This window comes from Rattus rattus, chromosome 3 (assembly GCF_011064425.1).
Source record: "Rattus rattus isolate New Zealand chromosome 3, Rrattus_CSIRO_v1, whole genome shotgun sequence".
Classification (NCBI taxonomy): Eukaryota; Metazoa; Chordata; class Mammalia; order Rodentia; family Muridae; genus Rattus; species Rattus rattus.
Window position 1 is genome coordinate 171,162,202 of NC_046156.1, and position 27,458 is coordinate 171,189,659.

Below are 27,458 nucleotides of genomic sequence, written 5' to 3' on the forward strand. Positions count from 1 at the left end.
AGAAGGTTTTTTAAACTCAGATGGCAAAAGTTTTACTATTTATAAATCATAAAATTCCCTGTTTGCCCACTCATGTTTACGATTGTACGAGAGCAGCCGCAAACAGTATACAAACCAATGGGTAGCATTGAACTCCAACAATGAATTACTTACGAAACAAGGTGAAGGATCAAATTTTGTTCCTGGGTCACAATTTTCCAACACTTGTGTTTAATAATTCCTGCATGTCTGTAATGAAGAGTTAAATTAAAATGTGTACTAGAGATATGCAAAACTCAAAGAAGAAAAATGGCTGCTTTTGAACACTGAAAGTTTGAGTGCAAAAATTTTTTAAATGAACCTGCAATAGTTTATGAAATATGAAACCTTCATTTTGTACATTTATTTGTTTTTAGAAATTGTAAACATGTATTGAGTCTATTTAAGCCATAACCACCCTCCAGTCTTCCCTACCTACCCCTTTCCAACACCTACTCTCCTTCCCAACTCCATGTTCTCTACTTCCTTAATAACCCACTGACTCCTTATCCCCCATTGCTAGGAGTCTGAACTAGGGTCACCCTCATAGATTCCTGGGAGTTTTCACTGTCCTAGGTTTCTAGCTAGTCCCAGAGATTCCCATCTCCTGTAACTAGGCAAGACTTCCAATGGAGGGATTGGAACACCAACCCAGCCGTAAAACCTTAAACCCACAGTTTGTCCTGCCTACAAGATGTGCAGGGGTAAAAGATGAAACAGAATGAGAGAGAAGGGCCAACCAATGACTGGCATGTGACATGAGAAGGAGCCCACCCTGACACTATTAATGATATTCTGCTAGACATTCAGACAGGAGCCTAGCATAGCTGTCATCGGAGAGGCTTCACCTAGTATTGATGGAAACCAAATTCAGAGACCCACAGCCAAACATTAGGTGGAGCTTGTGGAATCCTAGAGAAGAGAGGGAGAAAGAATCGAAGGAGCCCAAAGGGTTCTGGGCCACCTTAAGAATCAACTAACCTGGGCCCATAGGGGTTGGTAGAGACTAAACTGTCAACCAGAAAGCAAGCTCAGGACAAACCTAGATCCTCTGCACATATGTAACAGTTGTGCAGCTGGGTCTTCACGTGGGACTCTTGAAGCATGACGAGGGGCTGTCTCTGACTACATTGCCTGCCGGTGGATCTCTTTCCTCTTACTGAGCTGCCTTGTCGAGCCTCCAAAGAAGATGCGCCTCATCATACTGCAACTAGATATGCCAAGGCTGGTTGAGATCCAAGGGAGACCTCCCATTTTCTGAGGAGAAGGGGAGGAAGGTTAGAGAAGGGAGGAGGAATGGGAGAGCAAGGGATTATGAGCAAAGGAGGGAGGGGAAGCTGAAATCAGGATGTAGGATATATAAATAACTTAATCAATTTTAAAAAATGGTTTTTAACGAAAAGAAACCACAGAACCCAATTAGTTCTGCTCTTGTGCTCATGAGTGTAAGACTGTCCACTAGAGTTTGGGCAATCCATCATGGGACACTCCTTTAAAGAAAACTGAACTGATTCTACCTCTCCTGGTATTTATCACACTGCTGGTAGCTCTCAGCTAGGGAAGCAGCCTCTTGAAAACCTGCCCTATCCATTTTGGAATGTTGATTGGTTTGATCTTGTGCCAGCCTTCCGTAGGCAACCACAGCTTTTATTAAATTATGAACACAAAGATCCTATTATTTTTATAATAGATGATTTCACTGTATTTCTCTCTGACCCCCAGATCACCCAATCTTTCTTCCTCTCTTCCACAGTGTTCCCTGAGCCCTTAAGGGGAGTGATTCATGGCTGGTACTATAAGCCTGGTCAAGAACCCTTGCTAGGGGAGGTCAAGGAGCATAGGGGAAAACACACTACTATTGTTTTGTTTAAAGGACATATAGTATCAAACTGTCTTTTAGACATTTGTCCTTATACCCATGGATTAGTGCAGCCTTGCCTCTCATTAGAGAAGCTCCTTTCTCACTTCTCTCTCAGAGAGCAGAGAACTGGGTGTGACCATTGAGGGTTCAGCCCTAAGTGGGACAACTAAATCCTAGCATTATCCTAAAACAAGAACCTGCCGAAACAACCATCTGTGAGCACCGGAAGTTTGTATTTTGGCCTTGTGACCCTGTTACTTTGGGCCCTGAGATCACCTGAACCATCACTTGAAGCCTATCATCTTGCTCAAAAGTAAGCAGTTAAGTTCGAGTGCTGCAAGGAATACTAAGACGCAGACAAAAAAAAAAGTCACACTCTACCTCTCTGTTTCCTCTACCTCTGCTTACAGCAGCAATCCTTTTGCTCAGACTTCCTGTTTCTGGCACTTGCCTTCTTCTGTGATGTTCATAGTTCCCTGTCTGTGGTTAAGTAGGCACAGAGCTGGGTTTGGTCTCCCCCTCTCTCATTCACTTACGCACACAAGTGTGCTTCTTCTCTCTTCTCTCTCTCAGAATGATGGCTCTGGGTAGAGCTTTCGCTATAGTTTTCTGCTTACTTCAAGCTGCTTCTGGAGAAAGTGGCAATGCCCAGGATGGTGAGTCATTTCTCATTCCTTTTTGAAAGGATTTCAGGTTGTCTTTAGCATACACATTTAGGTTACACAGTTCTCTAACAGGCCAGAGCTGGGCAGCAAGAATTTAGCACCAGTTAGGTCGTTTTGTGGGTATTTATCACCAGGACAGAGGGAATGAGGACAATGCTGCAAATGGCTTGTAACTCACAAGAACTGTCAAGGAGCAGTGAATTTGGTTCAAAGTCTGGCTCATAAATGTGGACGGATGCTGGTGCACTCAGAAAAGAAACCTCTTATCAATTCTCTGTTGGGGCTGGTTGGACAAATCTCTTCCAAAATTGTGCCTGCCTGAAAATATAGTCATCATTGTTTTGTTTAACTATGTATGGAGTTCTAAAACCCTAGATATCCATGATAAATTAATGGCCAGGAGCAATAGGTTTGTGAATTCACCAGAACTGTATTTCTAGTGTCTAGAACATAGAAGTCACTTGATAATGTATTTCTTCCAAATACTTTAGCTTCTGCAGATTCATGGTAGATTGCTGATGAATAATTCAGTAGTGTGCTGGGGAAAGCGTCTTCTTTGAAATACACAGGATTGCTTTTATATTCAGCGAATCCATCATATGGTCATCACAATTCTCTTCTGAATCCATAAAATACTTAGATCTTGACTCCTTAAAAATATGCATTCTAATTACACGACGTGTTCAAAAGTCTCTGGTAGACAAACGAGCTACATGGAATGTGGATCTCCAATTTGTTTCTACAAATTAATTAAACTGTTCTCTCTCTCTCTCTCTCTCTCTCTCTCTCTCTCTCTCTGTCTGTCTGTCTCTCTCTCTCTCTCTCACACACACACACACATACACACACACACACACAAATACAGACATACACACAAACACACAACATTAAAAAAGTGGTATATATTCTGCCTCTCTGCCTCCTAAGTGCTAGGGTTAAAGGCAGGCACCACAATGCCTGACTTATATGTGCATTCTTAAACTGGGTATGTAGCACATTTCTGTAATCCTGAATCTTAGGAGTCTGAGACAGGAAGGTCATAAGTTCCAGGCCAGCCTAAGCTACATAATAAAAGCTTGTCTCAAGACACATTTATGTTTTCTTTACGGAAAATATCAATACACAGCAGTCTAGAGACTTGGTTTAGCTCTTTAGGCAAATTCCCTTAGTCATGCTTCCTAAGCTTAGATATTTGTGTGATTTTACTTCCTAATCAGCAAGGATGGAAAACCCTTGCATTTTCTTACGAAGAGCATCATCAGAGTCCCACTCTCCAGCATGACTGAGCATGAGTCACTTTGTGAGGAGAGTCATTATCTCATGTTAAATGTGTGCAAATGTATGGCAGGAAGCATGAGAACCTTGCTGCTGTTTCGTGCAATCCTTTACCACTATTTTTTTTTCCTATTGACCATACTGCTGCTTAAAAAAAATAGCAAAAATTCTTGCTGTAAACTGGATTTTCACTTCAGCTTTTTAAATTTCGGGATTTTTTTCAGATTGATGAGCATAGCCACCCATATGCATCACATAAGCATGTCAAGATACCTCCCACTTTTTGCTGGAGGCAATCTGCTTTTGTTGTTTTAAAGATAAAGTTAGTTTTCTAATAACTAACAGAGGGTCAGATCAAGCAAAGAAAACTTCAAAAGCCCTGACAGTTCAAGCTCTTCATCAAGTAATCACTCTGTGAGAAGTCTTCTAAATGGCACTGCCTTGCTTATAATATGTATTCCAAATGTTTTAAATTTCTACACTTAGAATTTGTATTTAATGCCTAGATACTTCCTATCGAATTCTGGATGCATTAACTCATTGTTCCACATAATGTCAAAACCACAGTAAGAGTAAAAGCTTCCGTCAATATACTACAATCATTTTTCAAAAGAACGCCAAAGGCTGCATGTATACGTGTGTGTGTGTGTGTGTGTGTGTGTGTGTGTGTGTGTGTGTGTGTGTGTGCATGTGTGTGTGTGTGTGTGTGTGTGTGTGTGTGTGTGTGTGTGTGTGTGTGCACCAAGCGTGAGAATATGGGGTTTTGGGTGTCTGTGCATTCAGTAAGAGAGCCCAGCCCAGCTACAAAGTTAGAACAGCGAAGATCGACATGCACACCCCCTGCATGTGCTACTCTCAGCTAAGAGTTCTTCAGCTCACAGGAGGTAGACTATTCTCCCACAACGGCATGTGACTTCCCCCATTTTTACAGCAATGATTTTGGTTACAGAGCAGTTGCGTGCCATAACAACACCTGCTAAAGACTAAATGGACAGTTCATTCAGTCAACGCAGCTGCTTTGAGTGCAGGAAACATGGCGGGATCAGCTATTTGCATACTGTGTGAGATAACTTGAGACATACTTTGTCAGACTGGGTCGTTGGAGTGTGTGGAGGTCTTCTCTTCAGCTGGTGCCTGTCATCGGCTTGAAGTGCACTCTCTCTGTCTCGTGTCATCGAAGGAAAGGTTTTGTAATAAAGATGATCCACGGGATGTCTAAACCCAAACAGTAGGTCATCTCTATTACAGAGTGTTGGTGAGAGGCACAAGCGAAGTACAAGACTGTGTGAGAGCTGAGAGCTGCTGTGTAAGGGCAGGCAATAACTTATACCATACATAAAGAAACTTGTTGATGTTCCAACTGTGAAATGCTAGGCTCTGGGATTGCCTAGGAAGTTAAATTCCTGTGAACAGGGACCCCAGTCTGTGTCTAGGTGAGCTCTGAGATCTATTCCTTATTACGGTCACTTTGCCTGGTTGGCCTGTTCACAATCTTTTATTAACCTTTCCACAGACCTTTGGAGGTCATTCATTAAAGTGAATGCAATTGAAACTGCGTATAGCTGCTCAGTCACTCATCTGGGGCCATTGTCAGTACATCCTGCTTCCATATGAAAACCAGAAAAGGATAAAGTCTCTAGTTGGGTGAGATTAAACATCTGGAAGCTGTCAGGGGCTGTCCACACTCACTATCATGATATAAGCCCGTGATTGCTCTAGATTTTCCTTGTCCTTATTGAAATGTATTTACTGGAAGATTTTTTCTGATTTTATTCTCCTATTAAATATAATTATATATACATATATAATATATTATATATAGTGTATATATGTATATGTGCACACTTTATATATACATATGTGGCTATCTCATGTACGTATATACAGAAATACCTATTCAGTCATGGGTTCTATAAGTAGCTTAGGAAATCAAATAATACCTTTGATAAATGGCAGTTACCCAAAATGGCTACACATGCAAAAAAAATTCATTTCCCACTTTCTTCTAGAATATTACTGATATGCATAGAATACAGTAGCTGAAAACAATCTACTCATGCAGGCTAAACCTTCTCGTCATTGGAGTCTACTGTTTTATACTTGCCTCAGTAGGTCACTTAAGATAAGATGCTCTCTGTTGCCCAGAATAGAGCCATCAATATTACTGTTGAGTTGTGATGTCCTTTTAGGGGACAATAAGCAATCATATAAAGATGTGAACTTGGAACCAGAATAGTTATTATTATCTTTCATTTGAAAAGAAACTTGGAAGGGAACAAATGAAGACCTGCAGAGAAACCCAAGGTTGGATTAGGTGGCATATAAGTGAAATACAAGATCTCTTATCTGAAACATGTAAACACTTCAGTGTAAAAAAAGATAATTTCAACATTTTAAAGTCTCACTGGGGATTTGTTTATTAACATTTAGTACTTTTTATTTATGCGAGGCATTTCCTTCCCGGAACATGTTAGATCACCTGGCTGAAGTGGAGAATATAACCTCAAATAAATATTTTCTAAATACAGTTTTAAAGTGTAACAAAGGAATTCTTATATAAACAAGGAAAGGGGTTTGTCCATGTCCCTTATAATTTTCCAAGATACCAGTCCAATGGTAGAACTGTTTGTATGTTCCTGACACATTCCTCCACTATGACTTTTTTTTCAATTAGAACATTCTGTAATCTGCATCTGCACATTGAGGTTGGTGTGTGTGTTTCTGGAGTGTGTGTGTGTGTGGTGTGGTGTGTGTGTGTGTGTGTGTGTGTGTGTGAGAGAGAGAGAGAGAGAGAGAGAGAGAGACAGAGACAGAGACAGAGACAGAGACAGAGACAGAGAGACAGAGCACATTGAAACTTTTGCTGTGTCTTTGGAATTTCTTTATTTATATATATATATATATAATCAATCTCCTTCATGTCTATTACACAGGTGACATTTTAATTAAAGGGTATTAGATTTTCAACTGATACATTCATTTGCCTTTGCCCCTTAACAGCTGTGTCTTGTTCTTTCTTCCCAGGAGATCTAGAGGATGCGGAACCAGATGATCACTCCTTCTGGTGCTACAGCCAGCTGGAAGTGGATGGAAATCAGCACTCACTGACTTGTGCTTTTAATGACCCAGACATCAAAACCACTAATCTGGAATTTCAAATATGGTGAGGAAGAATCCGTCTCCTGTCTCTATGTGTTCCTTTCAGGACCTGCAAAGGAGGGAGTGTCTGTCCTAAGTATCAAATGCTAAAATTTACTAGGTTCTCAAAACTTTCTGAAATACTTTGTCCACTGCCAGAAATTAAAGTGAGACAACTCTCACTTCATTTGTTAGTTCACAGGGACACATGCAAATGGTGTTTTTGATCTTGGAGATTCTACATCCCTCCATATTTCACAGTAATCTAAATAAATGCTGCTTTGCCTAGAACATTCTCTTAAGGCAGTGTACTATTTTCAAATTCCATTATGCAACGTAATTGCTTTGGCTTCTAGTCCCAATGCCAATGTTTAATACGTTTTTGATTTGCAGCAAGTTATGCAACATGTATTCTTTAGTTTCTTCATGTAAAAAAAAAAGAATGACTTAATCACACAGGAAAGTTATGGTGATTAAGCAATTAAATATATGTAAAGAGCTCAAATAAACATCTAATATTTAGTAAAGGAGAAAAGACATTAAGTGATAATTCTATGCATATATATCTAAAACACCCACCCTCTTGAAATAGTTTAATTCCAGACAATCTAGTCAATGGAGAATTTCCAGTTATCCATAGGACCAAGTTGATTCTTGGTTTCATATGGCCCTGGAGGAAATCAAACTGCAAGAATAGCTTTAGGTCTGAAAGTTAATGGAGACCTCAAGGAGCTAAAGCTGCTCCCTCCCTCACCAGTCATCACTTGTTCTCAAGGTTTATTATCTCTAATACGAGATTCTGACTTGTGGCTATTTCCAAATTCATATCAGATGACCTCCTTTTTTGTAAGTTTCCATATAAGGAAAGTATGTCAAGGTCTGCAGTAGTAAAAGAGGACTTCTTAAGTTCCATGAGCACTAAGGAAGTCCTTTGCCATCTACAACCCAGATAAGCTGTAGCTTCTCACTTTCCTGAATCTATAGCAGCTTCCTGAGTCTATGCACAAGTTTTTCCTGAAGCCATTAGAGGAACAACATCTTGGAGTCGAAATTCACAGCATAACACCTGTCTGGTTTTGTTATTGTATTTTTAGAGCACACTTTCTATGGAGAACAAAAGCATAAATACCCAAGATCTGGAGACATACCCTAGTCAGTACATTTCCTGCTATGCAAGCTGGTGAATCTGAGATGAGATGCCTAGAATCTATGTAAAAGCTGAGTGTGCTATCTGCAATCCCACCCCTGAGCTATGCTGCAGATGAGGGTTATGAAGAGAGATGGATGTGTGAGCTTTACTGGCTACTCAAGTAGTCCAGTCAATGAGCTCCAGGTTCACTGAGACCCTGTTTTAGAGAGTAGCATGAAGAATGATAGAGGAAGACCCAAGATATTGGCCACTATTCTCCAAAGGTGTGTTCACACATGAACACCCACAGACATATGCAAACACACACACACACACACATACACACACACACACACATATATACAGGACATACATACATACCCCACACTCAAACCAAAACAAAATACAGATGTCAAGAATTATTCTTACAACTTGATAAATCAGTAAATTAACTCATCTAAACAATGTTCTCAGTTTTTATGGAAAGTAAAATACCCCTTCACACAGAGGTTGTGTTTTCCCACCCAGTTCTTGGTGAGCTGTGATGAACACTGTTGTTTCACTTGACCAAGCCACAGCTGACCTTTGTGTCCACTTTCTTTCACATATTCAATCATGCTCTTCCCCACTGTAACAAACTTCCCTTTAGTGTTCCCAGTTCCTCTGACATATATTAGCTTCTCCAGAGCATCGTCACATTATGTTTTCCAGTTGGACAGATATTTCTGTTTCGAAAACCTGCCTTAATATCTGTGTGTGAGTGTGTGTGTGTGAATGTATGAGTGTATGTGTGTGTGAGTGTGTGAGAGTGTGTGTGTGAGAGTGTGTGTGTTGAGTGTGTGTGTGAGTGTGTGTGAGTGTGTGTGAGTGTGTGTGAGTGGGGGTGTGTGAGTGTGTGTGTGAGTGTGTGTGAGTGTGTGAGTGTGTGTGTGAGTGTGTGTGTGTGTGCGTGTGTGTGTGTGTGTGTGTGTGTGTGTGTGTATGTGTGTGTGTGTGTGTGTGTGTCTGTGTGTGTGTGTGTGTGTGTGTGTGTGTGTGTGTGTGTGTGTGTGTGTGTGTGTGTGTGTAAGTGTGTGTGTGTTTTTGTGTGTGTGTGTGTGTGTATGGATTAAGGTATACAAGGTGGAAAACAGAAAGTTGATGTCAAATAGCTGAAAAAGATTTCTAGATAACTAACATTTCCATGAGGCACCTACACTCTCAGAGGGACATTCATGTACCTTCTAGGTTGAGAATATGGTAATTAAACAGTTCTGAATTTGTGTGTTTCTTCTTCAAAAGGGTACTAGGTTTTGTAAAACATTTGTTTTCTTTTAAAAATAAATGTGTGAAATAGAAGTTGGGATTTACTGAAGTTGTTTACACAGTGATCACTGGTAGATACTAGGATCCTTCTCTCAGAACATGATAAATTTAACATCTGTCCTGGATCCAACCGCCAATCACTGAACGAGAAATGGACTGTTTGTTTGTTCGTTTGTTTGTTTTTTAGTTAACTGATTTCAGGGAGGTCTCATGTTAACAAAGCTCACAGATGTGAATTGCTAGTATACCAATGGACTAGTTCACAGTGACAGATACAATTATTATGAAAATATAAATACTCATGATTGGCTTTAGTCCAATAGGAATTAATGGGGAAAGGGTGAAGAGGGTGGAAAAGTCCAACAGATTACATACCAGAAAAACCCTAAATTATCTACAGAGCGTCCTACCTTTTCTCCCCTGAAATTTGAGACAGGTTTCAGGTGTTTTGACCAACAAAGCTCTGGAAGAAGTACTGGGATAAAAGTCCAGTAGTCAAGCTAACTAGACCTATTCCCAGGGTGATGTTCAGACCAGCATCACAGCAACTGTCTTACACTGGGGTACACCTGGTGAATGCCTGCCATGTGCTAGGCATCTGTAAATGGTACTTGAATCTTTTCAGTATGAACATTTTTGTGTATGTGGGTACACTGTGGCTGTCTTCAGACACAACAGAAGAGGTCATCGGATCCCATTATAGATGGTTGTGAGCCATCATGTGGTTGCTAGGAATTGAACTCAGGACCTCTGAAAGACCAGTCAGTGCTATTAACCCCTGAACCATCTCTCCAGCCCCCAAACATATAGGGGAAAAAGCAAGGGCAATCTGTTGCTTTTACTACTGCCAATTGGACAATCTCTCAGTGCAATTCACATAAAAATATTATGTTAGCATTCAACAGTCAGATATGTCTTTTGGGGGAGCTCATTCAATTTCTATCAGTTTCCACAAAAGCAATCATACTGTTTCCACATTTTCTGTACCCTCATATTATTCCCACATACCACCTACAACTTTAATTATGTCACTAATTTTCTCCATGACTGTCACTTTTACAGGCCAACTGATATTATAGCCCTTAGCAGGAATATCTATCAAGTAGTGTTAAGTGTTCAGTCCTCTGGACAGTAAACTATATTATCTCTTTAAATTTCGAGTCATATCCTGTCTTTCATGGCCATTTTTGTTGTTTGTTTGTTTGGTTGGTTGGTTGATTGATTGATTGATTTTGCTATATTTTGTTTTTCTACATTTTCCTTTGGTCTGAACATCTGTTTATGTTGATAAGACAAACGCATCCCTCATACTAAACTGCACAAGACTGGGGGAAGAAGAGAATGATGGAATTAAAATTTAGGTTAAATGATCTTTAGCATCACTCTCTACTTTTAGAACAGGTTTGAGAATGTGACTTAGGGCCAGTGTCCCAAGGAATGGCATACAAGATCAGAATCATGAACTATATATGTACTACTTGAGTAATAACTGTGATCTTCTCCTTGCCGTACATATCCTAGAGCATCTCTGGTCAATACAAATATAATGCAATCCCTAAATCTATGAGCACATAGGTCACTTTAAATTGTTTTCATTATATTTTTATTACATTTAGTGTTTGTATTTGTGCATATGCATGTATATATGCATGTGTGCATGATTTCATGTGTGTGTGTGTGTGTGTGTGCAGTACACAGGTAATACCAATTCTCTCTTTCCATTATAGGGGTTCTGTAGATTAAACCAGAGTCTTACCACTGAGTTATCTGGCCAACCTCTTTTAGCAGCACATTTTTTCAAAAAGTAAAATAAGAATGAAGTTAATCATTCCAACATGTGTTATTTAATTTGATACTTTCAAAAATTATTATTTCAACATGTAATCAATATAAATAGCATATGCAGATAGTTTGTGCCCCTTTTATAAACATGTGCAAACTATACAGTACATAAATACATTTAGACCATATTATAGTTTGGACTAGCCATATTTCAACTGAGATATATATCATATATATATATATATATATATATATATATATATATATATGAGAGTGGTTATTGGATTGAATACTAGAGTTTCAAATCATCTCTAAGTGAGCCAATACAGAGAGACCAAATAAATTTTTATCACTGAATTGCATACTCCTGCTGGCTATGATAATGAGTTTCCTCCCATTGTGTAAGTAAGTCGTAACACAAACAAAAGCTGGCCATTGTAATTGACTTGCTTTATTTTACCATGCCAGCATGGCTTCCCCTCTACATGGCCAGTTCTTGGATCTTAGGACCTGTCCACAAGGGGCCCAGCATCACAGACAGATATATGGGACTTCTTACTAGTAATCACTTACTAATGTCATTGTCGAAGAAGCGGGTGTATGCCATTTGCAGTCGAGCCTAAATTTCTAAAATACCAAAGCGCTGCTTCAGGTTCATGACATATAACTGAAGAATTTACTCATTTACTTAAACAATGCTTTAAATTTAAGTAGTGGCATAGAGCCTACTAGCCTCTGCTTTCTCTACATCACACAGGTACCTTGAGCTCAAAAGTTGGTATTTCCCCCAATGCTCTATCTCTCTCTCTCACTTCTGTTCTAACTCAGCAAATCCTGGCAGCCTTTCTATTAAATGGTTGCTGGTGACAGACTTCTGAGTTTTTCACTCATGTCACATCTGTTCCCTTGTATGTAGTACACTTTGATGCTTTTCAAATTTTTACTCTTTTTCTAAGTGATACATTTCAGAGAGGACATTGCATTCAACCTACACAGGTACACAGAGATTCTGGGGATGTGGGCTTTTGAAAAACTCTCTTTCCTGATAGTCATTCACAAAAACTAAAATTTGACAGTGGAAAGGGAAGAAGGGGAGGGAGGAATAGAGGAAGGATCAGCATGAGGGTTACTAGGAGAAGAGGCTGATATTGGGATGGAAAGTGAATAAATAAATTTCATAAATATAAAAATTAAGATATATATACATGTATTAAAAATAAACTTACAATTCCTTCACTTATCTCTAGTTCTAATAATTGCATCAAGTTTTGACCCATGTCTAGCTTTGCCAAGCTATGGGATACCTTTGTCTTCCTGTACAAAGAAAGGGTAAGCCATCTAATAAGGATTAAAACTTGGACCATATTCATCCAGTGACTTGCCACTCAGTAGTTACAAAGACGGGGTACAGGAAAATGAGCATCATCTAGACTACAACTCCTGGGCATGTGACCAAGTGAAAGAAGTCAAGAATGAAAGAATCGAGTAGTAATGTTTTTACATTGATGAGAACTACTATTGGCTGGCAAAACTAAGACGGGAAAGAAGGGAGGACTCTGGTTTTCCTTAGGAATCAGATTATTTGTCGCACACTCAAAAGGCAACCAGTCAGTGTAAAAGAAATATCCTACACCTAGAACTTGACTGACGTTTGCATACCACACATATTTCTCAAAAACCACTGAAGACTGACATATCTTGCTATGCACAGTTCCCTCCTCCCCCTCCAAACCCGGCAGTGAACTGTGAGCAAAGAAAGTAGGCAAGGTTAAGGGAGTAACAGGGGAGAAGTAAAAATGAAGTCATGCATTCTCATCATAAAAATAAATGATACAGAGCAAAAAAAAAAAAATACTAGTTTTGTTCTCTTTTCCCGTGTTTCAAGCCTAATTTCCCTCTTTTGAAAAGTGTCCTTGTGAGTTTGTTTTCCTGCAGAGTCTTTGTTCTTCAAGCCCAGCAAGACATCCTGAAGAGAGGAAAAGCTGGGGCCAGTTGGAAGTAGCCATTTTGGCAGAATGACTCTGTGCGAGTTGCTTACACGAAATGAATTCTTCCTACTAACCGATTACGTGTGAGTGTGTGTCTTGTGCATTTGTGTGTGTGTGTGTGTGTGTGTGTGTGTGTGTGTGTGTATGTATGAGCATATGCATATGGATCAGAATGGATTATAAGTCTTGGGAACTAAGGTTCGGTGATTTCTTTGGTGAACTGAGTGAATGTGCCTTTCTTGGTGTGTGCTCAAGATATGGTTACTCTGAAAAACTGAAATATTATCTTTTACATTATTTTATTTTTATGGCTTAACTTTGTATTTAGATGTGAGAAATGTATAAAATCGTATAGGATTAAGGATCATATTTATATACTGTGCTATTTTAAGCCATCTGTGTTTATTCTTCTGTTTTTTCAGTGATGTTTTGGTTTTTCTATACTTTCATTCTACTGATAAAACATTGATAAGTAGTATATAAAATAGTAAAGGCTCTAATTTATAAGCAGCAAATTTGTTCACACAGCAAAACAGAGCAGGCGCAATTTATTTAAATTTCTTCAAACACCTGTCTGAAATGTTTTGTAATTTCCAGTACAAAGTCCTTGAATATCCTTTATAAATTTTATTTCTAAGTCTTTTATCTTTCTACTATTATCTCAAAGGAACTATCATTTTTAAACTTCATTTTCTAATTTTGTGATGCTATCCATAGAAATACAGCTAGCTTTTTTTCTGGTGGCTTTGATGGATTCAATTATTTCCTTTAATTATGTTGGAAGTCTTTATAAATGTCCATATTAACAGATAGGTTTTTTCTGCAAATGAATGTGTTTTCTTCTTTTCAATTCTGCTTACACTTGCCTTTGATTCTCTTCTCTTGTGAACTGAGGAGCTCCAGTGTGCTGCTGTGTCTGAGTGTACAAAGAGAACTGTCTCTTGTCCTCATGTTTGCCATTATGATTATATTAAATTTTTATAATTGCATTTCACTGAGTTGAACAACTGTCTTTATTCAGTTTCTTGTTGGTTGGGGAGTTTTTAACCATGAATAAATACGTGATTCTATCAAAAATTCTGCTTCCATGAGAGATGAGTGACTTTTTCTTCTGTCAGTGTGGTCAGTTATGCTGATTGACGATTGAACATTGCTCCTGCTCTGTTTTGCTGGTACTCACCGCACCTGACACGATACAGTATGATTACTTTGAAAACCATACACACATTTTGAAATTATTATTCTTTAATCTCTTTTTACAGGCCAGTCATTACCCCATCCTGGTCCACCTTCTGACAGTTCCTCATCCCATTCCTCCTTCCCCTCATGCCCCAGCCCAGTCTCCAAGAGGATGGCTCCACCCCACCAGACCTCCCCACTCCCTGGGACCTCAAGTCTCTTGAGGGTTAGGTACATGTTCTCTCTCTGAGGCCAGACCAGGCAGACCTCTGCTTATGTATACATTTTTTTAGACACTGTTTTAGATGCCCTATGCCGGCTCAGTCTCACTAAGTGGATGAGGATGATCTCAAACATCTAGTATTCCTCCCTCTATGTTTGGAGCATGTGATTACAGGTATATTCTGCCATACTAGAATTAGGTAGGACTTTGAGGAAACTAGGTAAGTATTCTACAAGTGAGTCCTTAATCCTATGTATACAGTCTGGAGGGATGGTTTTCTTCCCTATATTTTGGTAAGTTTGGGTGCCAATTTTAAATGGTCTTCACAGAATAACATAGATCGTCTCTATTTGGGGAAGAAATTTGGTGGTATTGGCACTGTCTTCCTTAACCACTTGATAGAACTCAGCATCCTTTAGCCATCAAGCACGTAGTTTTAATTGTGAGGGTATGTATTAATATGAATGTGACTTGTATTGAGACATTTAATTTGTATGGGGTTAAGTTTTAAGAATGCTTTCACTTCAAAAATTCACGTTCACTCTCACAAATTGTTATATGTCCTATAGTTTTAGTATCTATGTAATATAAAATTGTGTCTCCTCTGACATTTCAGGTATTAGTAACTTCTAATCTTCTACCCAGAGTATCCTAGAAGTTCTGTGTAGACAGTGCTGGACTCAAATCCACAGCAATCCTTCTGCTTTACACTCTCAAATGTTAAGATTACAGTCATGATCTGCCACGCAGAACTTCGATTCCTTTTCTTGACCTATCTTGTTGAGTTCCATTAGCCAAAGTTCTTATGATCCTGGACATAGTGATATATGCCTTCAGCACTATGTGGGATCTCTGTGAGTTCAGAGCCAGTCTATGTAATGAGTTTGGGACTATATAGAAAGGTTTCTGTCTCAAACAACAAAACAATACACAAAGGCTCTATGAAAACACCTTAGCTTACTTATTAAATATATGTAGTTGTATATATAAACCTTTCCCACCAATTTAGCATTCCCTTTAATCCTATCTGAAGGAACAGTATCAACATTTCTTACAGTTATATTTTTCATTTGTCCCCAAGAGACATTGATTACTTTTTTATCTGAATAAAATATTTGCTTTTTTAATGATTAATTCTAAGAACTATATAGATCTTGCTCCTAATTTCCATAAGCACGCTTTCACCACTTCAAAATCATCTGCACATAATAATTGTAACAGAACAGAAAACTATGTTATTTAAATTCACTCTTATTTTTCTCCTCAGCATTAGCTCACCTACTTACATACCTGTGGACACTAAAATTGAATTCATATAACTAAAGGGACAATGTTATTTTAATTGTATACAGAAAATTATACCTCAATAAAGACTTATAACTTTTTGTTTCTACAGTGGGGCTCTTTTAGGCATAGATTGCCTAACTCTTAATAAGCTACAAGAGATGTATTTTATAAAGACATCAAAATTCTTACTGATTGGTAACAGCAGTGTATGTGTGAAGCTTGGAAAAAAGGATGTAATTTGCAAAATTTTGGACATAACCACAATAGGTAAGAAATTGTATATGATGGTATGGTTTCCATGGTTTGGATAGCTGCTGAAATAAATCTTTGCTTTCAGAATGATAAAAATTTGCAAGTCATGAAAACACTTTGTGATAGACAATAGCAACTTTTCTGACTCATTTTTAAGAAATGTAAATTTGACACTTGAATCATGAATTCCTACTGTGAGAAAATATGCTAAGAATATTCAAACTCAGCTATGAAAGAGAGTGTTTGACATCAGTATAAGGAATGTAACTGAAGCAGGCCATCTGCCACCTTCCCATACATCTTTCCTTTAATTCATGCACTTCACCTGAAGATCTTGAGATCTTTTCTCCATAGTCACATCATATGCCAAATGTGTATGGCTCAATTAATCATTTAAAAATACATTTTCCATATTTTTCAAAGTTCTATAAGTGAAAGAGAACTTAGGGGTGGGAGATAAATGAATGGATAGATAAGTAAATGATAAATGGATGATAGGTAGGTAGATAAATCAATGGATGACAAATAACTAGATAGGTAGATAGGTGATAGATAGATAGGTAGATAGATAGATAGATAGATAGATAGATAGATAGATAGATAGATAGATAGATAGATGGGATACATAGATAGATACATAGATATAATATAGTTATAGATACATAGATATAAGAACTGGGTCCTATGATTGGGACAGTGGGGTTTTAAAATCTTTAGGATAAGCTAGAGGTTATAAATGCGGGTTAAGTGTGGATGTTGCTGAATTGGGTCTAAGTTCTTAAGGTAGAAAACAAGAATTTATTGCATACTTGAATCAGACTTGTTTCTGAAAGGAATTTATACCTTTGAACTAAAGGTCTTTTACTGACCAGACAGTGCCTACTGATTATGGAAAGTGTCACTCCAAATCTACTCATTTACATTTTAATCACATCTTTAAAATACCATTAGATTGTTATTTAGCTTTTAAAAAGTAAATACCATAGCATAGCCATTATGATCTAAAATATAACTATTTTTCCAAAGAGATTAAGTGAGGAATGAAACATTGATTTGACCTAGAATACACATAATTATATAATAGTAAAGGCAGTTATATTTTAAGTTAAATTATAATTCGAATTAATGCAATGGCATATTAAATATTTTATTTTTCTGCCTCTGGAAATTTACAAGTGAAATATATATATAGAAAATCATTCAGCATAATCACATACATGTAAGTTTTGCTGGTTTTAAAGGCTATGACCCCTCTTCTCAATATCTCTTTCACTATTCTAAAAGAAAACAGAGCTATTCTCATTGGATATGAGATACGGTGGGAAAATTACCTCATCTTTGTTTAATGATGATAATAAAGAGGAAAAATAGAAGTTCTATGTCTAAACAATGTCTTAGGGAGAGAGCAGAAGTCACAGATGGCTTAACAAGTTGACGACACAACAGCTAGGCTGGCATGAATAGCAGAGGAGACAAAGATTCCAATGAACAAGATCTTTGTGCTTTGAGCATGAGCAGGTTGCTGTTTACTCATTTGGAGATGATATTTTTCTACAGATCGGTGCTTAATTTGTGCACCATATTGAAAGACTAGTCACTCAGACTGCTAAGGTATTCCTCTTGAAGAGTGAGGTAGCAATTGTTGATCATCTAAGAAAGCACTTCAACATCAGGAGATGTTCGCTTTCTTGCATTAACCATCTAAGAACACAAACTTCTGCAGCTATGGGAGCGGAGAGAGCACACCCACAGGATCTGGGGATTCCTGTTCCAAACATAATCCTGGTTCCAAAATATCTAGTGTTCATGGAGGACCGCGAGACATCTTCCACAACAGACCTCAAGACTAACCTCTTACATGAGAGGCAATGAGGGGAGAACAGCTCCCCAGTGAAAGAGGGGGTGTGGGTCTCTGGGGGGTTCCTAGAAAGTGCTGCATCCCTGAACAAGTATAACAATAATAATAATAATAATAATAATAATAATAATAATAATAATAATAATAGGATTATTTCCTCCTAATTCCTCAAGAGACAGCTCATTCACTAAATTATCTTTTCCACCAATTTAAACTAAATGCTCTCCAGACTAATACCTAGAACCAGAATCCTAGTCACCTGCAACTTTCTCTCCCACCTCTATTTCTTCACAGATGCCCAGCCTACTGTCCTGCCTTCCTGCTTTGTTTCGGGCACTGATAAAACTGTCTCAGGCCAAAGCTAGACATAACAGACTGACACAGATGTTTTCCTAGAAAACTCAATACTTTTCTCTGGGTTTGTGCGGATGATGTGTTAGCTTTCTCCTTCCAGTAGTGTATCTTACATGACAAATTATTTCTAAACAGCCTCTCTATGAGGCAGGCAGAGGCCTATGAAGCAAATAGGTTTATTTAGCTAAAATTGACAGGAGAAAGTCTGGAGGCCACTCTGGAATTTGTTAGCCAGGGCCAGGATAAAGACTCTACACTTGTTTGTATTTGAGGTGAGGGCCAGAGGTCTCAGACCTATCCTTGCACTTCTTTGACTGTGAAGCCCATTAGTAACACATTCTCTTGTATTCTGATGTATACAGGTGATGAGATTTATTTTATGACCACTTAGAACTTCCTTCACACTGTGACCCAATTTTCTTTCCCCTAGGACTTCAGTATATAGAAAGAGACCAAGATGAGAATTATACATGGAAGGATTTAGGGGCCAAGACTGGAACTGAGACAGTTCCGTCTACTCACAACACTCAGAAGGCCACACCAGCCACAGAAAGCGTGTGGCAGTGCTGTCTGGATGTGAATTAAGGAGAAAGAAGATTTGGCTTTGTGAATGATCAGCTCCTAAAATAGAAAGCTCTGGATGGGTTTCAGAGCAGAGGGCTTTAGAACATGTAGTTATCAACAGTGAATGGAAAAAGAGGTCAGGAATTTGAAAGAGGGCAAGCAGGGTATGTGGGAGGGTTTGAAGGGAGGCCAGGAAAGGGGGAAATGACACAATTACATAATTTTTAAGTGTACTTATGTCCTTTTTGGCTCCATACACAGATTTCATTTCTTTTCTCTTTTCTTCTTCTTCTTTTTTTTTTTTTTTTTAACAGTTAAACCTGAGGCGCCTTCTAACCTGAAAGTAGTTTATCGAAAAGAAGCAAATGACTTTTTGGTAACATTTAATACATCTCACTCGACAAAGAAATATGTAACAGCATTAAAGCATGATGTGGCCTACCGCCCAGAAAGGGGTGAAAGTAACTGGACGGTAATGTAAATCAATTGTGTTCATAAAATAAATATCATCTTATTCTGTTTTTAGAATTTAGTCTTCACTCAGAGCGGTTCCCACACCTTTAAGACCCCACAGTTCCTGCATCTTCTTGGCTGCTCTTCATTGAACTTACTTTGGTTTATCATTATGGTTTGAACTTAGACAGGAATGGATGCCCAGACAAACCTGATCCTCGCTATACAAAGCCTCCAGTGTATGGGATGATCAGGAAGAATAATGGTTTTGCATAGCACAACCAAGAAGTAGCCATGATTTTTTTTCCCCTAGGACTTTTTGGGGGCAGCAAGAGGTCAGCAGAAGAAAGGGTGGAAGGTTTTCCTGTCACTTTGTTTTTATGTTAATGCCTAAGGATTCAGTTGCAGAAGGAACAATTTGTTTTTCCGATCTCTTCATTTTCTGGATGTTTAGTGGACTTCTTCATGATCTGCTGAGGTTAAAATGATCTTTCTGGGCTTATCTTCTGTTTGGGAGATGAGCTGGGAGAGAAAGGATCCTGGGCAGTTGGGATTCTCTTCATCTGCCAGCTTAACCTCAGCCCTCCCTATTTCAAATAGATAAACAGAAGATGGCTTCTCTTTCTCAAGAACAAAAGAATGCTCACATATGCCCCATGCCCCCTTTACTCAAGCTGGGTCATTGGTGGCACGTTGCAGTGTGCTGAGACATGCCACTTCCAGATGTGCGTTTCTATCCAAGCCATCTGTTGCCTTCCTCTATCCACAGCCACATGCAAACTGGATGGCCTTCATCCTACCTTCTTTCGTTAATCATCTGACCATGCTACCAGTGCAAAAGCAACATTAGAAGAAGAAAGGGTTATGAATAGATGGTTCTAAGACAATAAACTCACTGTCCATTAAAAAAAGTAAATTAAAATGTCTGACCTCTATTTGAGGCTCACTTGTGTCAATACACACTAATGTAATTGTTAAGTCAAATAAAAAATTAGCATCAAACGACTACAGAACTGCTAACAGACGGTCTGTCTACATCAACTTGTTAGTTAATCATCAAGAAAGAGACAAACGTTACAACAGGTGAATGAGCAGAAAACTTAGAAAGCTGTCATAAATAAGAAATATATGAATTCAATTAACATAGTCAAGTAAATACAAATAACAATGGGATACTACTTTTGTCTGTAAACTCAATATAATATCTTTTTCTTAAAAACAATACAGTGTTGGAAAAATCGTATCTTTATTATTATATATGGTGTAAAATGTTATCTTTCTGGACAGAAATGCCTTTTTCACTGCCTACCCTATGTTTCCCTTTGGTGCATGAAAAGAGATAGAAAGAAAAAGGAGATACTGGAGTAGAAGAGGTAGCTCTGAGCCTAGGAGGGGGTTATACCCTCCAAAGTGAGAGACAATAATTCAGCTGAGTACCGACCCTCACCTATTATCATTTAGAGCCTGCCCCTCATTCTGCTCCTCAGAAACTTTGCAGAGTTCAACTCCTTCATCTAAGGAATATGAAGGAACTGCCAGAGACTACCAACATGACTGAAAGAGTTCCTATTACAACTGAGAGGTCTAGCCAACATGTCTTTTTGCTTCTAATAATGTAACTTGTTTTTTCACCCTAGCATGTATATTTATCCCATACAAGAACAACAATCCTACAGAGAAAACTACAACCAAAAGCAGTGTATGAAATCAAAGTCCGATCCATTCCCAATCACGAATACTTCAAAGGCTTCTGGAGTGAGTGGAGTCCAAGTTCTACATTTGAAACACCAGATTCCAAGTATCAAGGTAGGCAAAAGCTGTAAAATCCCTGTGCCTTCCCCGTGACTTCATATTCTGAAGTGTGGCAGAGAGAGGGAGCAGAAGATCACTGTAAATAACCCACAGGTCAGGACACTGGGAGCCCTCTTTACTTTCTTTGGAAAATTGTCTGCCTGCTACCTTAGCCATTTTTCTGGACTGAGAGCAGTGGGAGCTGAGCCATAGTGCCAGATAATGGATACAGCAGATTGTCTCAATGTCACTGTCTTAGGTTCTCAGGAATCTACTAGTGAATCTGCATGAACTTCTTACACACTTTGCACCTTTGTCAGGGGTCATGGCTGATCTTTCTGTGGTCCCTCTAGGTAATAAATATCTTTGCTAATAGAAAGAGAGCAGGTCAGCTTGAGTATCTATCACATCTCCCCTCCTAGAACAATAAAGATGCTATGGGGAATGTCAATAGTCAGAGAAGCCAGAGAACATACCTCAGCACAGTGCCCAAATCAACTTACCTAAAGCTTCTATTTGAGGCGGATGGGGATTTTCCCTGCTGTACCAGCTTCACACTCTCACTCTGGAACTTGCTGTAGCCTCAGGATGAACCTCTTGTTTAGACTTGTTTCCCTTTGGGTATGGATAGTTGGATGCAAGTTTTTAGGCCATCATAAAAGGTCTGTACATTTCAAGTAGCTGATGTTCTTGCCATGGTCACCAAGATCAGCACCACTCTTCCTGTCTATCAAAGAGCTGTTTCTAAGAAACAATTAGGCGAGACTGTGTTATTAAGTAAGTCAAACCACCCTAAATATATACCCCCACTTTATGCTTACTGAATACTAACTATGATCTCTCCTTACATTCCAGGGGGATGGGATCCGGTTTTGCCAAGTATCATCCTTCTGAGTTTGTTCTCTATGGTTTTGTTGGTCATTTTAGCCCATGTGCTATGGAAAAAAAGGTGATTTTCTTTAATAACCAAGAGGGCTATTTGTGGAGCCCCAGAAAAGCAGGACTCAGCTTCCACTTACTGATCTAGAAAATTTTTAAAAAGACTTAACATTTCCAGAATTACAGTGGCAAGTATACATTTTCCTATTCTTAGGTCCCAGTCAATTTACTGTAGATGATTTCAGAAGAGGTAAAAGTATACAAACTAGATATAAGACAAACATTATTCCACAGATATTAATTGTGTCTCTCTATGTGTGTGTACACATGTGTGTGTATCTGTGTCTGTGTATGTACACATGTGAATGTGCATGACTGTGTGTGTGTGTGTGTATGTGTGTGTGTGTGTGTGTGGTGGCTGTCTGTGTATATGTTTGTGTTCATGTGTGTACACATGCAAATGTGTGCTGGCCTACCGGCATCCAAACTCAATACAGATTATCTTCTACCTTGTCTTTTGAGACAGGGTCTTTCACTAAACATGAAACTCACAGTCTCAGTCAGACTAATTGGCTCCTACCATTCCAAACATCCTTGAGTTACAGATACATGTTATCATGCATTGCTATCCAAACTCAGTTCTTCAGTGTTGTATGGTAAGAAGTTTATTTATTGGATTATCTCCCTAGGCCATGACCCTCACCCCAATAAGAATTATTTAAAAAGTGTTTTCTAGTGCTTTTTCCCACAGCCTCCTAAAGGCGGAAGAGGTGATTACTCATGCTAGTGTAGAGTCTATTTGATCTCATGACTTTCTGCACACAAATTCGCAAGATTTTTGTATTCTACTCTGTGGTAGAATCATGCCGTGTGAAATTACTCAGTGTTCTAGGAAGATGCCCTCAGCACAGGGCTACATATTCCTAGGACAAAAAGTACTCCAATTTGAAAAGTGCTACCATAAAATAATTCCCTCGAATGGCTTAGAACGCATTACCAATTTCCACTGGAATTAAAGCAAAACCTTTACTTCCAGTAAGGACAATGAATAAGACAACAATGCCAACATTGAGCATTAAAGACCAGGTCCATTTTAACTCCATATCAACACCAACAGTGCCTCCCTGCAAACCCCCCTCTTCTCTTTGGGGCGCTTTGCAACATAATTCCAATGTCTTGTTCATAGTAGATCAATATCAATGAGCTCTGTTCTATCTCCTTCTTAAATCAATAGCAAGATACTGTCAAAGAGAATAAGATATTTTTCCACAGTTGCTCTCTAGCAGTAACAGAGCCAGTACCAGAAAACTGTTTTCTCAATCTCCCTCAAATAAGGGGAAAGAGATGGCCATGTGCCTTCTCCTTCTGCCGTTTGTTTCATGTATGACTGTTCTCTGGTTTTAGGATTAAACCTGTTGTATGGCCTAGTCTCCCTGATCATAAGAAAACTCTGGAACAACTATGTAAGAAGCCAAAAAAGGTAATTGCTTGAGGTGGAGAAATACCATAATGTTGAAATCTTAATCTAAGAGAAAAAAGAGAAGGGGAAACTAACACTCAACTTTTGGTCTTTCGTTTATCACATAAATAAGACTCCTTACAAGACTCTGAGGAATAAAACCAAGATACACAAGGCAGGGGGTTGGAGGAAAAAAAACAATGTTTACTTCAAACCTGTCATATCACAGCTCAGTCAGAAATGAAGCCAACTGAAGACCAAGCAGTTTGTTTTCTCACATGGTGCTGTAAATTGTGTGAGAAAGTTTCTTAGACATTTTTTATTTTCCTGAATCAGTTGTATAGTAGCTCCTCTTTCCATTGCCACCAATGCTTCTGTCTTTCTCTGCAGAATCTGAATGTGAGTTTCAATCCTGAAAGTTTCCTGGACTGCCAGATTCATGAGGTGAATGGCATTCAAGCCAGGGATGAAGTGGAAAGCTTTCTGCAAAATGATCTTCCTCCATGGCCTGGGGAGCTGGAGAAGCAGGGACATAGAGTAGCTGTACACGGTGCAAACTGGCCATCTGAGATTTCAGGCGGCACACCAGAAACGTTCCGAAGAGAATCGCCCCTAAGATGCCTGGCTAGAAATCTAAGTACATGCAATACCCCTGCATTCCTTTCCTCTAGGTCCCCTGACTACAGAGAAGGTGACGGGAATAGGCCTCATGTGTATCAAGACTTGCTGCCAAGCTCCAGAAACACAAATGGCACTGTCCCTCAACCATTTCCTCTCCAGTCAGGAATCCTGATACCAGTTTCTCAAGGACAGCCCATCTCTACTTCTTCAGTATTGAATCAAGAAGAAGCATATGTCACTATGTCTAGCTTTTACCAAAACAAATGAATTATAAGGAACCTGAGACCCCTTCCGAGGAAAACCAAATGATCACTGAGACGGAAAGTCTGGAATGCTTGTCTCCCTCATAGCTCTTAGAAGAGAAAGTCAACATGGCCTTGCTACACATCTTCAGCATTCTAAGAAATCATTTTGATCTCCTAGCTCAAAAGCATTTATTCAAAGCAGGAAGAATCTGTTTTCCCCTTGTTGGATTAGTCATATGAGTACAAATGACCCAATTAAAATTGTAAAACTCAATTAAATGAAGAGTAAAGGGAAAGATAGAAAGAGGTGATGGATACAGGAAGAAGAGAAGGATGTCAGTGGTGGGTCTATCATTAGGACTTACTATATATCCAGCAGTACACAACAGCTCTCATTTCTTCCTCACAATAATACTACAATGTGGGTTCATCCATTAGAATTGTTATTTTCTTTGTCATAGATGCTGAAGTTGAAAGTAGAAATTTTTAAGTAATGTCCAGGTTTTTCTTCCAGCAACAGATGAAGCATGCATTCCAACTTCAACCCTCCCTGGCCATGAACCTGTCCTACTACTGAGTATCAAACATCACCACTAAGTGGGTGGTTACAGTCAGAATCCAAACTGGGTCATTTTGGAAAGGGAAAGTTAGAAAAAATTAATAGCAAGCATAAACTGTATCTTTCTCAGAGAGATGTGGATACATGGTCACTTCACGTAAAGTGTCTATGAGGATGAACATAGAGGACAAAATACACTTATGGGAGTGAAATACTGTGACCATGTGTCAAAGAAGTGGGAGAAAGAAAAAAGGCACCAAGCTCATTTGATTTTGTTTTCTTTCACTTGAAAACGAACCCAAAAAGTAATAAGTTATAAGTCAAGAAGTTCCAGAGTCAGTTATCTAGACCATGATCTTCCTGCTGCTATTACCCATCGGCTTCCCTGTGAGATCATATGGGGAGCTATGGCCAACCTACATCAGAGCAACATTTAACAGTGAGTGGAGGAATAGTCCTCCTGTGTGTGGAGACACCATTACACATTACCCCAAGTTCTACAGCCTTGGATATTGCCTAAACTACAGGAAGAAAGGGCTGTGCACACCTCAGTGATTATCCCAACTGAAACTATGTTCATGGAAGCATGAAGAAGATGGGTAAGTTACTCAAATTCAAATGTTGATTCATGACTGCAAGCCACGATTTTGAATCCCTGCTGTGTATGGCCAATCTCCTTAAGAAAACAACAAATAACTGAAAGACACCATGATTGGGTGCCTTAGCATTAAAATTCTTTGTTTCAGTGTTGACATTGGTTGTTTGAATCGATGTGTCTCTTCAGTCATGTATTATATCTATGCATTATATTCAGATAACTACAACTGCTGCTAATGCTTGATTATATACTCGGGAACCACATGCCATGTAACATTACTAGTTGGTTCTGCCAATTTTCCTCTTGGTATTTAGAAAGGAAGACCAAAACTCTTGGCCAGAGAAAATATGCAAAACAGAGATGTCAAGAACTATGTCTAAATAATGTGAAATACAATGAGAAATAGGTAACAAATTTATCAACCAACTATGTCTGGATCCAGAGAATCTCTAGTTATTCAATTTATATTCTATAAGCCTTTGTCTCTCTCTTCATCCAGACTTCCATGGGAATTTTTGCCTTCAAATAAAAGAATGGGCAAATTTCTGGAATTGACACAGTGCTGGTCTTTTTCTTTTCTTTTCTTTTCTTTTTTTTAGCTCAGCAATTTTTTTTCTCCAGTGTTCTTTCATACATCCACTACAATGAAGTTCTCTGGGTTGATTGTATACTTTTTAAATGAATTAATAGTATTCTGTAGAGCTATGGCATAGATAAATGTATGGTATGCATTACCATTTCATGTTTAACTAAATGCTAAGGAACTGTATGTCTGTAATGTACTCTGTGACTATGAAAACTACACATAACTAAATGGGCTCTATAGTTCAGCACAGACCTCTTTAGCTACTTTAAATGTTCCTAGGCCATTTGATGTGTTACTATTTTCAGAGAGATATTTTTAAGTAATTCAATAATGAACTAATAGCAATAAGTTGAGACTCCATGCTGCCTTACTTTTACACTCTGCTAGCCACTAAACAATGGAATGAGATACTCCAAGCTCACAGTTATATGGAAAAAAACAGACTAGTATTAAAATATATCACACTTATGTTTTATGCCAAATATCAGTCAAGATTCTTAGCATTTAGCAAAATAAGTGCATTTTAAGAAGAAAGAGAGTTCACTAAAATATTAGATGGTTCCCAGACCCACTGGAAGGGTGAAGAGCCAGCCTTGCAGGCCACAGTGTCTCCCTATATCTCTGAGACTGATGCCTTCAGAAACTAAACATCGTTTCTTTCCCTGGGGTCACCTGCTCCTGGGAAGTCTTAGTGATGACACCCAGTGACTTCACACCACAGATTGCTGGAGTATGACAGAGCCAGAGTCTGTGGATGACAGCAGCAAGTTTTGCCCTTGTGTGGGCCACAAAGAACCCCTGACATTTAAGTATACAGTAAATGCAGGCAATTGCTCAGGGATTTGGGGCAAATCTCCAACATACAATGAAGATTCTACTGCTAGGAGAGAAGAAAAGAGAAACAAAACCAGGTAAAGAGGCTGAAGAGATGACTCAACGGCTACAAACACTGGCTGCCCGCCAGTTTCAGAGGACCCAAGTTCAATTCCCAGTATTCCTATGGTGATTCAGCACCGTCTGTAACTCCTTTTTTGCAGAAGTCCAACACCCTATTCTGGCCACCCAGAGCACCAGGCATGCATATGATACACAGATGTAGATGCAAACAAAACACCCACATACAGATAAAATAATAATTTTTAAAATGTTAAAAAAAAATGGGTAAAGACTCTGTGGAAGAAGATCCAAGCAAGGACAACGTGAAGGTCACATTTCATAGGGTAATTCAAGGCACTAGAGTGGGACAAGTATCTGAGCCTGGAGATGACATGGGGTTTCTCTCAATGTAGGGAAAGCATAGTGGTCCGTGGAGTTGTGACAGAAAGCATTGGGAGGAATGGACAGGTAGAGCAAGTACCATAGTCATTGCTGAGTCAGACTCAGACAGCA

At 38.8% G+C, this 27,458-nt stretch overlaps 1 protein-coding gene across 1 annotated transcript; it reads left to right on the forward strand.

The window, feature by feature from the left end:
- Window positions 1–2,453: 2,453 nt before the first annotated feature.
- On the forward strand, window positions 2,454–25,323 carry Il7r (interleukin 7 receptor). The gene is made up of 8 exons (XM_032898793.1): window positions 2,454–2,535; window positions 6,844–6,982; window positions 15,960–16,117; window positions 19,193–19,350; window positions 20,969–21,137; window positions 21,978–22,071; window positions 23,406–23,481; window positions 23,851–25,323. Exons 1-8 carry the CDS (start codon window positions 2,454–2,456, stop codon window positions 24,346–24,348), a joined length of 1,374 nt encoding a protein of 457 aa, XP_032754684.1. The 3' UTR covers window positions 24,349–25,323.
- Window positions 25,324–27,458: the final 2,135 nt, after the last annotated feature.

What these genes read in the sequence shown, in the direction of transcription:
- Il7r (XM_032898793.1), top strand. Translation starts at nt 2,454, where the DNA reads ATGATGGCTCTGGGTAGAGCTTTCGCTATAGTTTTCTGCTTACTTCAA. An exon ending in TTTGGACATAACCACAATAG is followed by an intron (nt 16,118 to 19,192) that starts GTAAGAAATTGT and finishes TTTTTTTAACAG; the next exon opens with TTAAACCTGAGGCGCCTTCT. An exon ending in CATGTGCTATGGAAAAAAAG is followed by an intron (nt 22,072 to 23,405) that starts GTGATTTTCTTT and finishes CTCTGGTTTTAG; the next exon opens with GATTAAACCTGTTGTATGGC.